The sequence below is a fragment of the Plutella xylostella genome, chromosome 15 (genome assembly GCF_932276165.1).
Source record: "Plutella xylostella chromosome 15, ilPluXylo3.1, whole genome shotgun sequence".
NCBI classification, from domain to species: Eukaryota; Metazoa; Arthropoda; class Insecta; order Lepidoptera; family Plutellidae; genus Plutella; species Plutella xylostella.
Window position 1 is genome coordinate 9,138,347 of NC_063995.1, and position 15,433 is coordinate 9,153,779.

At 41.0% G+C, this 15,433-nt stretch overlaps 2 protein-coding genes across 4 annotated transcripts; one reads left to right on the forward strand and one right to left on the reverse strand.

Annotated features, from left to right (window-relative positions):
• The first annotated feature begins 159 nt into the window (after positions 1-159).
• LOC105388580 (proline-rich protein 36) lies at positions 160-11,083 on the forward strand. 2 transcript variants are annotated; one of them, XM_038108042.2, is made up of 9 exons: positions 160-582; positions 1,773-1,919; positions 2,177-2,272; positions 3,008-3,124; positions 4,044-4,119; positions 4,324-4,387; positions 5,856-5,963; positions 6,349-6,413; positions 6,530-11,083. In XM_038108042.2, exons 1-9 carry the CDS (start codon positions 308-310, stop codon positions 8,669-8,671), a joined length of 3,090 nt encoding a protein of 1,029 aa, XP_037963970.2. In that variant the 5' UTR covers positions 160-307; the 3' UTR covers positions 8,672-11,083. The 2 variants fall into 2 exon arrangements, with proteins under 2 accessions (XP_037963970.2, XP_037963971.2); XM_038108043.2 differs by having other exon boundaries at positions 6,352-6,413.
• A 1,187-nt stretch (positions 11,084-12,270) lies between these two features.
• LOC105388555 (decapping and exoribonuclease protein) lies at positions 12,271-14,060 on the reverse strand. Of its 2 annotated transcripts, XM_048625757.1 has the most exons (5): positions 13,407-14,060; positions 13,069-13,333; positions 12,749-12,887; positions 12,402-12,646; positions 12,271-12,322 (listed from the first exon to the last, which is right to left on the reverse strand). In XM_048625757.1, the coding sequence occupies exons 1-5, from the start codon at positions 13,918-13,920 to the stop codon at positions 12,310-12,312; spliced, it is 1,176 nt and encodes a 391-aa protein (XP_048481714.1). In that variant the 5' UTR covers positions 13,921-14,060; the 3' UTR covers positions 12,271-12,309. The 2 variants fall into 2 exon arrangements, with proteins under 2 accessions (XP_048481714.1, XP_011557792.3); XM_011559490.3 differs by having other exon boundaries at positions 12,271-12,646; positions 13,407-14,059.
• Positions 14,061-15,433: the final 1,373 nt, after the last annotated feature.

Consider the following 15,433-nt stretch of genomic DNA (forward strand, 5'->3'; position numbering starts at 1 on the left):
AAATACTATAACTCAAAACTAGTAATCACTTTCATCCTTTATCAAGAAATTTTTATATTTTGAATATTTGTATATTTCATATTTTGACATTATATTACAAAATGAAATCGAACATCCGCGTTTAATATGTAGTAGAAACTAGTATATATTTTATATGATAACCCCATTTGCCCCTTCGCTCCACCTCACCGCACAGCTGATCAAATGTCAAGAAAATGGAGTTTTGTTACGCATTTATTAAATCTGATAAGAAAAAGCTACAATATGAAACAGAATAATAGTTTTTTTATAACCTGCCGGGGTTAGAATGGACAGCACGACTCCCTTTCAACCCTGGGCTGCAAACGAAGGTGCGAAAAAAGACAGGGAACTAGTGGATGACGCGAAACATCACAGGGAAAATGACAATCATCCAAAACATACGCAAACTGCGTCTTACGATAAAGAATCAGCCGTCGCCGCGAGCATCGTCCCCGGGCCCTCGAGCGGCGCGGGCCCCGACGACCCCGCGCGGCCGCGGGAGCCCAACATGGACTCGGCCAAGATCGCCTCCATGCAACAAATAGTCGAGAACACACTCAGGTAACCGTCTTCTCCGTTTGTTGGCATACAGCATCCGTATTGTCCCCGTCCCATTGTGTCGATTAAGTTATTTATATGTACATAGTTCAGCTGTGAGGTGCATGATCTTGTGTCAGTGTAGTGTAGTGCTAGTGATATCTGCAGTGATAAGAAAGTTTAGGCAATCAGTCCTTAATGAAAATGATTTAACAACTAGGTATTCAAAAAGAACAACTCAATCAAAAGCATGATTTCTTACATAAATAATGGTAATTTCATGCTACATTAAACAATAAGCTAAGTGCAACTAAACATGAGTGTCTAATTAATTGATATTTATGTACCTGTGTGGAAAGTTAGGAGCTATGTGTGAAATTAACATGCAAAATCTCCAACAAGTGGCTTTAGTTTAAATGTTTAATGATTTAATGTTATCAGGCATTTTAAGAGTGATTTCCACTTCATTAAAATATTTGTTTATTTTGTAACTTTGTGTTAAAAAACTATTTGGTTAATCAGGTTAAAAGGTATCTTTAAAAGCGATTTTCTAACTACATAGTAAAACTTATAAAAACTAAAGTGATTGTTTCTATTGATTTCAAACACAACCTTGTGAGGTGTGGTAGTGTATAACAAAAAACAAACATGATTATCTAATGAAGTTACAAGGTCATTAATTGTTGAAACATAAAGTTCCTATATTTCTTTATTATTTTACCAAATTCACAGCATAATTCTATAAAATCATTGTAAAAAAGAACCTTTATACCAATATCCTAACTATCAAGGTACAAACATAAAGTTTATAGTGATTATGAGTCACAAATTTATTTAAATACACATCTTCAACTAATACCTTAACTTAGGTACATAAAAATTATAACAGACCATAACATAAAGTGTTTGGGAAATCTTATTTGTTCTCTTTTAGGATGTGCTGTATGTGTGACCTTGCTATGGATTTTTTTACATAAATAATTTGGGAGGAATTTAGGAGTTTATAAATATAGTTATAATTGTGTTGTTGACACAAGAAGATGAAGAATAGTTATAATATAATATAAAAAATCTTGCAATAAATAAAATATTTTACTTACACACAATATTAGTATAGACAATATTCAAAAGTATATATAGATACATTTGGGGCACTTTACATTAATTTGGTGCTCTTTTACTTACTATCTCACATAAATATTGTTTTTCTCTAGCCCTGAAGGCCGGCAACGAGTATCCCAGATACTGGAGGCTGTAGAAGCACTAAGCGGAACAGAAAGACTGCTGTTGTACCTGAGATTACCCACGGGAGTGCCTCCGCATGACCCACTCAAACAGCCCATCAACCCACTAGGATCAAGGTAATTATTTTTCAGAAAACGTAAATGAACTACTACTATTAAGTACAATCTTATAACATATTGTTTTTGATGGAAAACATTTTTTGAGGCTGTTTGAGTAATGTGTGTTACAAGATTCACATCTGTATTTATTATCTGTACAATTATATTTCTAAATAAAAAGCATCTTGTTGTTTGAAAGATGTATTTGATAGTTTTCTCAGGTAGAAAAGGAATCTTCAGGTGTTCTCATAACTAATTTATTCATATTGTTCCAGAGCTGAGCTCCAACAGACTGTGACATGGATCCAGACCCATCTCGAAGTGGACCCGGACGTGTCGCTGCCCAAGCAAGATGTCTATGATGAATACATGTGAGTACACATCCAGTTTTACTATTCTATTCTGATAGGGGGTGAAGTTTCTGTACGTGGCTCTACCTACCCAGTTTCACTAATTACTTAACAACTTAAGTAACAAATAGGTTTAACATTTTCTTGCTATTCCCCTCAGGTACTAGCTTACTTATTTATAATTATGTATGTGCAGTCACAGAATAATAACTCGTACAAGTAGTATTATTATTCAGTTGTTTAGTAAATTAGAAATATAAATTATGCATACTATGAACGTTTAATGTGTTATGTGTAATTCCAACACCCACAATCTATCCCATTTTAATAACTAGATGAACTAAATTGAAATCAAAACTATTGATTATGACGATTACGAATGGCTCATTCTGAGTCATAGTGCTGACTGCTGCACTGAGGGTTGTGAGTAAAAAGCTTCCTAGGTAGATGTTTGTCTGAAAAAAAATACTATCTCTAACTAATTAAGCGCCACACCACAACCCTTTATTACTTCTGGCTATCTGTCCAAGGTCATCGTTCCAGCGTCCAAGAGTGCATCCCACATACGCTACTAGAATAATAGACTGGTAGAAAATGCTTAAAGCATTTTGTACACCTATGTTTATATTTGTGCAACAAACGATTAAATACAAATAAAAAAAAGATCCAGACGAATTGAGAACCTCCTCCTTTTTTTGAAGTCGGTTAAATAATAATAATGATCTTGTATTAATAATAAGCGTATGTGCCCCACAGTGCGCACTGCATGAGCAGCAACATGAAGCCGCTGTCCACGGCGGACTTCGGCAAGGTGATGAAGCAGGTGTACCCCACCGTGCGCCCGCGCCGCCTCGGCACCCGGGGGAACTCCAGGTTTGTTTATGAATAAACTATTTTTTATTGGGAGCAAACGAGAGAGATATTTTTTGTTTGCAGAAAACATTTGAATACTAATCAATCTAGTAGAAATGTTCCTTTGTTGGCCTTTCATCAGCAAGTTAGAAACTGCAGGGCGCCATTCTCACAGACCAGAGATAGAGGGCTGTTTATAAATTTTATTGTTATTTGTGTTTAGCTCTGAATTTCGGAAGATAAATTAAAAGTATGGAAATCAAATACAAATCAAAATAAGAATACAATGTTTTCATTTACAAATCGCTATCTACACAAAGTTAATAAGTTGTACGCCGTACTAATGAATGAAATGTAAGATCACAAATATTTTCCTGTATCTGAGACTATAGGTATTGGTTTATAGGCAGTGGGCGTGGTGTGGCCAATGTCTGTCGGCCAACATTGGCCAATTATTTAGCATACACGTGCGCTGTGTGACGTTGTGACTATAACTGTCAGCAATATTATGATTTATTATTACTAATGTTATGTGCAACGATGACTTTAGATGTGTGGTCTGCCTAATGTACTTACTACTACTTCTTTACTTTGATGGTCAAGTTCAGGTAGCAAGCCACACAATCTTTAAAAAAAACTTATCAGATTTGAATGAAGCTATACAATGAGAATCATATTTACAATGAACAATAAGCAGCAAGTACATATTTATTCATATTAGAAAACAATTCATGTGACTCGACGATTTGATAAGCTAAATTAAATGATGCTTGGATTCTTCACGCTAGTTAAATGTGCATATAAGTAAGTATGTGAGAGGTCAATTGATTATAAAATCTGTGCAGAATTATTGTAGAATGTGCAAAATACCTACTCACATACTGTTTCTCAACCCCTATAAATAATGTAGGTTCTAAATCTGAAATTAACACTTTTACAGGTATTGCTATGCGGGGCTGAGGAAAAAGATCAAACTAGAGGTGCCACAATTACCCGACCTGGGTGAATCATCAAAGGTAACAAACTAACAATGCAGTTATAATTATTATGTAAACCATAGTTATTATTCCATAAACCATATATGTAATCAGAATATGATTAAATGATGATTCAAAACATAGGCTCCAAGCATGAGCCCTGTGGAGTCCCTAGGACGTGTTTGTTTTAGTGACTTGAAGTGTCTATGAGTGACTGAAATGTGACCTCTATGTATGTTTCAGGAGTCATCGACCACTTCAAGAGAAACGGAGCGCGTCGTTTGCGAGTGGGCGGAGTCCAAACTAGGTATGATGATCATCAGATCATTGCATTGTTACCTACGTGTTTATTTACATCCAGCTTTTCCGAACGAGCTTCGCCCCGACTATAAAAGGTTTCCCGTGGGAATTCCTGGATAAAAAGTAGCTTATCACTCGGGGTTAGTTTGGCTTTATAATGGTTAGATAAGTATTTAAAAATACGTTCAGCAGTTTTTTTAGCCTGTTTGTGCCACAATCAAACAAATAATCTAATCTTTACCCTTTAAAATATTGCCAAATTCATCTTTAGATGCCTTGAAAAAACTGAAATATTTTTTATTAAGTACTCCAGAGAGCTATTTCAACTATGTATCATGAAAATCGGTTTTAGTCGTGTGAGATGATTTTCCTTCGATGTCGTTTATTACTTAGGCTACCTATTATAATTTATAATCTTGATTTGACCCATACGCGTGGCAAATCTTGGCGTGTAAGCTTATCAATGAAACATTACAGTAATTACGTTATCTCCTTCTTATCTGCAAGATAAGGAGCTTAGAATTTATAACTACTGAATATACTGCTGGTCCCTCATTGAGGTCGAAAGGTTATATCAAAACACCGAAATAACATTGTTTTGTCTACTTAACCTTAATTTGGTTATCGATTGCATAATCAAATAAATAATGCAAGCCAAAGTTTTTATAAATCGATTGACGTACATTAAAAAAAACTGTACCTTACGCTCTCAGTATTGAAATACTAAATGGATCCATACTACATTATTATTTTTGTTGTTCTACACCAAAAAACCAAATAAGTACCTGTAGTATTTCATATTAGGGTATCAGAAACTTATTGTAATTTGAAATCACGCTGCGAGTTTGTGTTTGTGGGCTAGTGTAAGTAATTATGAACAGTAGTATTGATAAAGTATTTCTTATCACACTTGATACGTTGGTACTTGTTTATGTATTATCAATGTGTTTATGTCATTCCTACGTCATAGTTTATGACTATTTATGATTTTTGTTTTTATAACTGGATCGATGTTAAAAACCCCATCAATTACGACTACGACAAAGGATTGTAACTTACAGTTTCAGCGATAGATCTTGCAGTTTTTACTTCAACTAGAACAACATTCAAAATATACTAACTAGTAACTAGGCATATGGTATTAAGTAAATTTGAAATTGCCATGACAAACAGATTTACCTACCTTGCAATTATAAAAAAAACGATTTTACACAAAAGTTATGAGTTTATTTCAAATGAATTCCCTAGTTAGCGCTAAGCTCTTAAAATATAATCCATAACATCATCATGATGTCATGCAGTTTCTCATAGTTACTTCTATAAATGTTACATACCTTAAACTGTTCAAACTTTTTAATTCCCATACTTCTAAATGTCACACTGTATGCTGATATACCCGTTCACTCACATTCATTAGACCTCACGAGTGACCTACAGTCTACATGCTAATGAAGTATTTCCCCCATCCACCCCAGGTATAAAGTTCGGCAGTCTGTCGGAGTTGTCACGACACCTGCTGTCGGCCAGCCTCGCTCGCGCGTCGCCGCCGCCGCCGCTCGCCGCGCTCTCGCAGCCACCGCCACGTATGTTGCTGTTATTATTACACTAGACACCGTGTTACTTGAGCTAATACTTATTTTTAGCGTGTTCAGACACTATGGCTGGACTATGGTTTTTCGCCGTGGTGAGAGGATTACCTAGTGATCCAGCCCTTTTGCAACCACCGCAACGTACCTACTACGTTTTACCGTTTTACTTACTATATTTTACCGGGCGAGCCTCTTTAAGTTATGTAATATACGACTCGCGCTCCCTGGGCAGTCAGAGAATGATGCTAATCTGACTGGCTAGTGGCTAATCCTTTCACCTCGGTTACAAACCGTTAGGCCACGGTCCATCTCTAAGAAGATCGATTATCCAACTTGTGAAACTTGTGTTGTTAGAAACCCAAATACTGTTTTTTTTCAGTAGCAGTGCCAAGTGAAGACCCAGCGAGTCGGCAGTTGATGAAACAGCTGAAGCGAAAAATTCAGGTTAGTTAATGGCTCTCTATCCGTATCCACAACTTGCATACGCAAATATTTAGAATTTATATTTATATTATAATTCAGACAAAGTTTGGTTTGATAGAGCTGCATTGTTGTTGTAGACGCACGGGCAGCCGGGGCGGCCCAAGAAGCAGAAGCCGGCGGAGGGCGAGGGCGAGGCGCCGTCCACGTCGTACGGCGTGAAGCACGAGGCCGCGCCCGAGCCGCCCTACGACTTCGAGCCCTACGAGCCGCGCGCCTGGCCGCCCTACCCGCCCTACCCGCCCGCGCCGCCCTACGAGCCGCGCGACCTGTCGCTGCCGCCGCGCGACCCGCTGCCCATCAACCTGTCGGCCGACGCGTCGCTGGACCTGTCGCCCCGCGCCTGGCGCCGCGCGCTGCCCGGCAAGAAGCTCATCCTCGAGACCTATCAGAGCGAGCAGCAGCCCTACCTGCCCAAGAAGATGCGCGCCGCCGAGTCGCTGTCCCGCGCCGAGCCGCCGCCCCCCGCGCCCGCGCCGCCCCCGCCGCCGCCCCACGACCAACAACAGGACCAACCTTTTTTAGAGGATCCAAAAAACGCATGTGACCGGGTAGGCCGCGGCGGGGCGGGCCTGGCCCGGTGTGACGGCGCCACCATCTGCCGCCGGCGCCACAACGAGCTGCTGGCGCGCGAGCGCGTGCTGTCCATCAGCGGGCTCGACAAGCACGCGCTGGACGACTACCTGCCCCCCGCGCCCCCCGCCCCCGCCCCCGCCGGCCCCGCCCCCGACCCGCTCGACCACGACGAGGAGCTGCTGCAGTACTTCCCGCGCCCCGCGCCCGCCGACGACACCACCGACCCTTTTTTAGACCGCGGCCTGGACCCGCACGACGACCATAGCCAGGGCAAGAGCGAGAAGATCTGCCAGCTGCGCGAGCTGCTCGCGCGCAACCTCAAGCAGCCCGACGGACGCTTCCCGCCCGAGCCCGCGCCCCCCGCGCCCCCGCCGCCGCCCCCGCCCGCGCTCAGCAACGGACACGCGCCGCCGCCGCTCGCGCTGCCCGAGAGCAACGGCTACCCGGCGCCGGGCGCGGGCGGCGCGGGGGGCGCGGGGCAGCTCAACGGCTCGCACGTGCCGCAGAGCCCCACCACGCGCACGCAGCTCTACGACTTCGTGCCCATCTCGGAGGGCAGCGAGTCCCCGCACGCCTTCCCCCGCGGCGCGTCCCCGCCGCCCGCGCTCAGCTCCGCCGCCAGCCCCTTCGTGTCCCCGCGCAACACGCCCGTGCCGCGCTCGCGCCTGTGCCCGCGGCCCATCCCCAAGCTCAGCGCCCGCAAGCGCCGCGCGCCGCCGCCGCTGCAGGGCGAGGGCCGGCGCTTCGCCGTGCCCGCCGGCCGCTACTGCCAGCCCATGTCCGCGCCGCCCTCGCCCAACATCCTGCCCGCCTACTACAAGGCGCACGCCTTCCCGCCGCTGCCGCCGGCCGGGCCGCCCCTCGCGCCGCCGCAGTACCTCAACGGCGACGCGCCGCCGCTCTCCGCCGACCCGCTGTCCAGCGAGGTGAGCCAGTTCTTCCTGGAGGAGCCGGGCGGCTACCGCCCGCACGAGAACGGGTTCCGCTCGCAGTCCGTGCCGCTGCGGCGCGACGCGGGGGCGGCCCCGGCGCGCACGCCCGCCGGCTCCGTGCCGCCCACGCCCGTGCCCAACGAGTTCTGCGACTTCGGCTCGCTGGCGGACGCGTGCGACATCTCGCGCGCCGGCCTCAACCCGGAGACGCTGCACAAGATCTACGACGCCATCGACAGCAGCGACGACGCGCTGTCGGCCTCGCTGCTGCAGGGCGGCGCGCTGGACGCGGCGTGCGAGCTGAGCGACGAGCTGTCGGCGCTGCTGCCCGAGCCCTACGCGGCGCTGGACCACGTGGACGAGTTCCTGAAGCGCGAGGCGGGCGCGTCGCGCTCCGTGCCCGCCACCCCGCTGCCCTCCCCGCGCCGCGCCCGCGCCCCGCCGCGCCCCTGCCCCCCGCACAACGGCTACTCCAAGTCCGTGCCGGGCACGCCGCAGCTGCAGGAGAAGAGCGTGTTCAGCTACAGCAACCGCGACTTCCTCATCAACGGCAACTCGGTGGAGGCGGGGGGGTGCGGGGGCGGCGTGGGGAACGGGGGCGGGGGCGCGCTGGGGTCGCCACTGCACGACATGCTGCTGGCGCCGCTCACGCCGCACGCCGACCTGCTGGCCGACCTGGACAAGATGGAGGCCGCGCCCTACGTCGACCTGTAGCCGCCCCCCGCCCCGCGCCCCGCCGCACTCCCTGCACGTGAGTCAATCACTAGCGCCTTTACTCAATTTATCTACAACCGTCATTTCACATTTTAAGCACTTATTTTCTAGGGTTCGAAATATGATAGAAAAACGGTTTTATTGTTGTCCGCCTTTTATCATTATTACACACGAACCTCGAGTGTGTGTATCGGTAGCTACTAGATAGGTGCAGGTACATCAAACAATCATCAAATAGGAAATACGACATCGAAGTTTTATATGTATTTTATAAGTAGATGTGATACACCCGTGTTTATAGTTGTAACAACTAGTAAATATATATTCTATTAGTTATTTTAATATGGAAGATGGACATTGCATGACGCAGTATGAGTTACTGCCCGACCAATGGCGTGCCAAGCGCGCTCCGTAGCGACTAGCATCGGTTATCTCGACGAATTAACAATTAACATAGAGTATAGTTTATTAAATGAATTTATCGTAAGTTAGCACAAAGATTTAATATATTTTATAATCACATTGGAGTTATACTGATATACTTAGTAAACTTTGGGCGCATGTAATGCGCATTGAGTGTGTTTAAATGAATCCCGCCTATAGTGGTTGCATTGAGCTTAAACGAGTGACCAAATGATTACTAATGACTTGTTGGATACGTAGAACTATTAACATTAGTCGCACCTTCTATATTCAATTCCATAGCTGTGAAATTGTGTCAATGGAGCCTTACAAAATAATATACGAGTAGATAAATCTATAAATTATATTCACTGACTAACTTTTACATTTATACCTACAGTTATTCTATTTGACCAAAACTATGTTTTAGCGAGGCCTAAATTGTATTTGTTTGGTGATGTTAGGTATTTTGTTTTCAATGCCTGGCGTGCACTCGAAATATTTTTTAAATATCTGCGATGATTATAGGTACATAATGAATTAATGAACGACCAAAAATAACGTTTGCGACGCACGCTAGGTGTTTAGTTAGCACTTTGTGATGCCCTCAGCCTGTGCCTGAATAGAGAATATTATTGACATTCTGACAGAATGCCTGTAGTTGATTTACTAAAACGCTAGTACAAAGGTAAACTGAGACAACAGGGAAGTAAATGTAAGCAACAGAAGACTGTTTTAAAGTATGTAGTTATTTTGATCAATAATATATTTGGCAGATTTCTTCTGTTTTGTTCAGTCATACCTACATTAAGGAAAAGGCACGAAGCCACCACTACTGTACCTACGACTAAACACATACCTAGTATACATACAACAAACAGTACGATAGGAAAAATACTATAGTGTTTAACAATCTAAATTGATTTAAAACATGTTTGTAGTATACACCTTCTTTGCTTTCTTCGTCAAAGATTCTTACTAACTAATGTTCTACCATTTTTGGTGGTAAATAAGTACCTTAATGATAAGGCGTTGGTGAGATAGGTGGATGAGGAAGGGAACATGTATACGATGGCAGCCTTCGATGATGAGATCATTGAAAATCATTGTATATTAATTCCAATTTTGAATGGTATCTAATTGTTTACCAAAATTGTATAGTACCTAATTATTTTGTAAGTGTACATTTTTGTAGTTACGTTTAGTGTAATGATTGTTTTCACGAGACGATTATCTGTAAATTGCCTAGAAAACATTTGTGGCAAGCCATCAATACGGTGGTGGGTCGTTTTGTGAGATGTAAGGTTATAATTGTAACACATCCAAACCACAATGGCGCAGCGTTTCTTCAAATTGAAGTGTTAGCTTTTTTTTATGAAGGCCATTTAAACTTAGAGCCTCGTAACGCTAGCCTATGCCTATGTTGTACTTTCCTTTACATTGAAAGGACATGTTATTTAGGAGACATACTCTGACTACAATGCAAGAATGCACATAGAAACCTGACCCCTGTTAGAGTGACATTGCTACTGAGAGGGGGTCAGGTTTCTTAGCAGCCCATTACAATAAAATGTTGTTTAATTTAATGGGTGTTAATGTTCGTAATCTTCAATCACTTGGAACACACATTCGACCGAAGCTTGTAACACAGAGTATGCCTCCAACGAATAGAGGAGCATGAGAGACCTCAATAAGAGCCAGTTATTAATATTATGTTCTATAATTAATGTATATTTCATGTAACATGTTATCTTCATATCTGTGGCTGTTATGTGCGTTTATAATCGTAGTAGTATAATGTGCGTTGTTGAATGGAAGCCGTCGATGACCGTCCTGTTGGCTAGAGGGTAGGCAGATTAACATGTTGTGGTTAATTGTAATAATAGTTAAACATTTGCTTTGAACGAAGGCAATCAACTTAATCAATAATAACAATTTGTAATGAAGAATAATTAATGCAGAACCTGGTCAATTTGATTTGAACTGTATTTTTTCCGTGTCTGTCTTCTGATTAAAGAGTACAGGGTCTTGCTAAAGTGGTTATTCAAGCCAAAATGGGTGACGACTGCTCGTCATCCTGAAAAACTTTTCTACCACTTTTGGAAACTCGTAAAAAAAGTAAGTCCCCATTTTGGTTAATAATACCTACTTACTTGCCTTTCTCTAATACCCTAATCAGTCAGTTGCAGAAACGGTAATTAAAGACTAAAGAGATTTTTGTTTGACAAATTTTAGCGTTCATGACCATCTACAGAAATTCAGTACCTAATGAACTAATTAATAAGATATGAAATTTCACCTAATCATCCATTAATTATTGTTGTCATTTGGTGTGTATGTGTACTGTGTGTTTACTGAATTATGAAAAAATAATCACCACACATTAAAAGCGAATACCTACAACTGCAATGATCCAGGAGAGCCCTTCATGAGGTTCGCGGATTATTCTATCAATAGCAGTTACGATAACATTTCACATCATATTTAACGTTATGTATTGCATATCTTTAGGTCTAAATTTGAATGTAAAAAAAATCGGGAACAATACAAGGTTCCCTAAATGGTTGTCTAAATGTATAATTGTTAAATGGAATATACGTGTTTTATTGACTAATTGAGAGCCTATTTCAAGAGCTGCTACAGGGTTGCGAAGTGGACCCCTTCACTTGGCTAAATGTGTTTAGTAATTATGAATGTATTGAAAATTTAACTTGATTGAGATTCTGTTAATAGCTCTAAGACATTGTTATGTACATACTACATTAACATTTTTGTAAACATATTATATGTATTATGTCGACATTTAGTTTATTACAATTATGTTGTTACATTCATTATTATAACTGTTTTTATTTAGAATTTTTATCATTTGTATCATAGTAAATATTAGTTTAACTGTATTTTAAGTGAAGATATCCATGTTGTTGATTAGTCTTTTATGGATGTTGATTTCAATCATTTGCTATGCAGTGATAATAAATGGTATGAAAATATAGTATGGTTCTGTCATTTAAGTCTTTTTTTAAAGACCTCATGTAAGATGTCCCTTTGCTGTGCATATAGGCCCTCTTATGTGATGCCTAGTTTCCCCCAATCACGGTGCTGCGTCAAGAAAGAGGTCTCCTTGGTCTCCTCAATGTTGAAGTGCATGATGGATATCCACTCGACATAAACGTGCAGAAAAAAAAATGTTATAAAGGTAAGTATTTTTAATTTCATGATTCTTTAATATGAATTTAACAAATGAATTTAACATTATCTCAATAAAACTCCAACTACTTACAAAAATACATCACAAGCTATACACAACCGCTAGCTGTCTGCATACGTTTTTTGGTACCTATCAACAAACCACTGTGGCAATATGGGGTCGTCCTCATAGCAGTAGGCATCAGTGACCCTCACTGGCGTTCTGGGACTCCATTCAAAGTGCAGACTTATGAGTGGCAAGTTCTGGAGATTGTTCAGGGCCTTTTTACCAAACTTGTTGCTCACCTCCTTGGCAAGACATCTCTTTACATAAGTTAGAAAAGTTTCCAAAAAGTTCATGCACACATTTGGCTGCCAGAATCTCTGAAAATAAAGGGAATAACAATTTTAACAAAAATATTATGTCTTGAGTCGAAAAAAATATGAAAATAATGGAAAGAGTCACAGAAGTTTTATAACTTTTACCTGTGACATTTTTGCTATGTCCTTCACTGGGTACAATTTGAGCTGCTCCACAATGCCTTCATCATTCCTGAAGCCGGCCACAATGGTGTCCACTCCCGCCAGAAACGACTGACACCACCACTTCTTGGTTTTGAAACGCCTGAGAATAGAAAAAGGAATATAATAGTGTGTTTAGATACTTTACTATTGTCATAGGTAAATGATAGCATATTTGTAGGACCATGGTTTAGCAGAAGTAACAAGAATGTCATAATCCAAAAAAAATACAAGACAAGACTGTAGTGTGCTGTGGTTAATAAAGATATGTTTATGTTACTTACCTAAAATTATTATCTTGATTAGGAAATTCTATATGCCTGTTAGTTTTGAGTTCTATAAAATGTTTATTGGAGAGGTATTCTATGATAGCATCAGGTCCTAGTTCAGTGGATGGTGGTGCAGTCACTGGTCCCCTGTCACATCTGATTCCATCCATCTCAGCACCATAGACTATGGTGTGCCTGTTCAAATTAGTTTCAAAAACAAGTGAAAACTCCTCATTCTCATCCACACCACAGTTAGGATTTGGCTGGGAATCTGGATCATCTGAAAAGATATTAAATTAAAATCAATTTATATGGCCACATTAAGTTATATTGTATACTTTTCTATTGCTTACCTGACAAAACAAACTGCTCAAACTTATATCCCCATGAAGTAAACATCTTATCCCGCTCGGTCATATTTCGCAATCTATCAATTTTATCTTGTGTATCTCTGGCACATAGGTAAATGTTGCCCTTAAATAGAGTAGCAACAATCCTCCAAGGCTCGCGATTCTCATATGGGGTACACGCTACGCATGTTAAAAGTCCTCTATAACAGAAGAACTTAGCAGAATCAATATTGATGTTGCTGTAATTCAATCTCTTTTCTTGATCTGACAAAAACTGTAGTAAATGAGTAATCCTCTCATTGAGGTTAGGAGGTTGGTGTTTAACTTTGTCCATATGCAAATTTAAATCAAAATTTACCGATTTATCTTCTATGTCTCTAGCAAACATAAGTTGCCTTGTATCGGCATGATAATTTCTTTCACTATCTAAACTCATAAACCCAACTATTTTTGGGCGCCCAAAGTTTGGAAAGTTTTTCCTATAAATGTCTGGCGATACATGAAGGTCTGAATGCATTGTAGTAGTCAATGTATATAAAAGAAAGTCGGTTTAAAATTATGAACTTATTCTTTAGTTTTGGTTCAGCACAACCATTAAATTATTTAGAAAATTAAATTTATCAAAATAGGTAAATAAAAAATGAACAAAAACACACAATAAAATCATGGATTTTTGGCACTTTGTGTCATTGTAAGCTACAATTAAAGGCTAAAGCATAGGATTTAGATTATTTATATGTATAAAAAAGTTAAAGTCTAATAAAATAACTGGAGGGTCAGCACAACCAACAATAGTGCATGAATGTTTTTTTTATCGATATCGATATTTTTATTTATCATTAGTACGCTACGCACAGCTCATCAATCAGAACAACTTTTGTCTACTAGTTTTGGAAATTAGCGAAAATCAAATTCGGATCTCCATACGAAAATTACCAGTGACTTTTATTATACCTACTTAAATAATATTTAATTGTTTAATAATAATTATAACAATGTTGTTTGCAGATGTAAACAGTGGGTTAAGATGACCGGTAAGGAGGATCTGGTTTATGTGCCTATTGAAAAGCTACATCAACTTAAACGAATTTGTGGCAATCATTTTCTACCACAACATTAAATTTTAAGAACACAATTGAAAAAAAAAACAATTCCATGTGTGGGACTTACTGCAGACACTTTTTTTTATAATAAATAAATATAATTATATTTTTCCACTTTTATTTTATTTCAACATTATATCATAGCACTTACGTCAACGGAAAATCTCGAGTTTATTTTATGGATTATATTTTTGTGTTCAAATAGGAACATAACATAACGTTGAAACGAGACTTAACGTTGGTGTCATTGTGTAACACTGAAAACTCGCACTTTTTTTTTACTAGTAATCGATAAAAAAATATCCATAAGAAGCACATCACTATTTCAGCGGGGCTATGTTGGCAGTTTTGTACGTCATAATTTTTGTTTTGTTGGTACCCTCTGTTTAATACAAGTATTTTTTTCTTTTTTTTCCCCTTGTACTCCCATCTCTTAAAACGTAGTGTTCTTTTCTCTATGCTTTGTGTCAAAGATTGCTCTCATCTGCTCTGTGGACTTGTCAAGTGACACACAGATTATACATCAGCCTCAGAATATGTACCATGTTTATGGTGTAAAGACGCTGATACACTAGTGGACGCGGATTACGGACACGGCTGTCAGCTGCGACTTAAAGGTAAGGAATGTACGGTGGCCTGCGCCTAAAAGTATACAGGCGGAGTTTTTAAAATCGCGATCACTGATGATGAAGGGACCAGCTACATCTGTTATAAATCCGGGGACGTGTTGTGTGTGATGTGTGTAGCAGTAGCAGTGGTGTTTATGTGGATGTGCTTGAGCAGCATGTGAGCTTGAGATCGCTACTTTAAAAACTTCGCCTGTATACTTTTAGGCGCAGGCCACCGTACACTACGCAGTTCAAACTATCGGGCGTAAATCGCGGACGTAACCTGACCTTCAGTTTTCAGACGTCCGAGAACCGTGCA

Coding starts and splice junctions, on each gene's coding strand:
- LOC105388555 (XM_011559490.3), bottom strand. CDS start 13,920: ATGCATTCAGACCTTCATGTATCGCCAGACATTTATAGGAAAAACTTT. Junction 13,334..13,406: donor TGAGCAGTTTGTTTTGTCAG/GTAAGCAATAGA, acceptor ATATCTTTTCAG/ATGATCCAGATTCCCAGCCA. Junction 12,888..13,068: donor AATCAAGATAATAATTTTAG/GTAAGTAACATA, acceptor TTCTATTCTCAG/GCGTTTCAAAACCAAGAAGT.
- LOC105388580 (XM_038108042.2), top strand. CDS start 308: ATGGACAGCACGACTCCCTTTCAACCCTGGGCTGCAAACGAAGGTGCG. Junction 4,388..5,855: donor GTGGGCGGAGTCCAAACTAG/GTATGATGATCA, acceptor CATCCACCCCAG/GTATAAAGTTCGGCAGTCTG. Junction 5,964..6,348: donor GCTCTCGCAGCCACCGCCAC/GTATGTTGCTGT, acceptor GTTTTTTTTCAG/TAGCAGTGCCAAGTGAAGAC.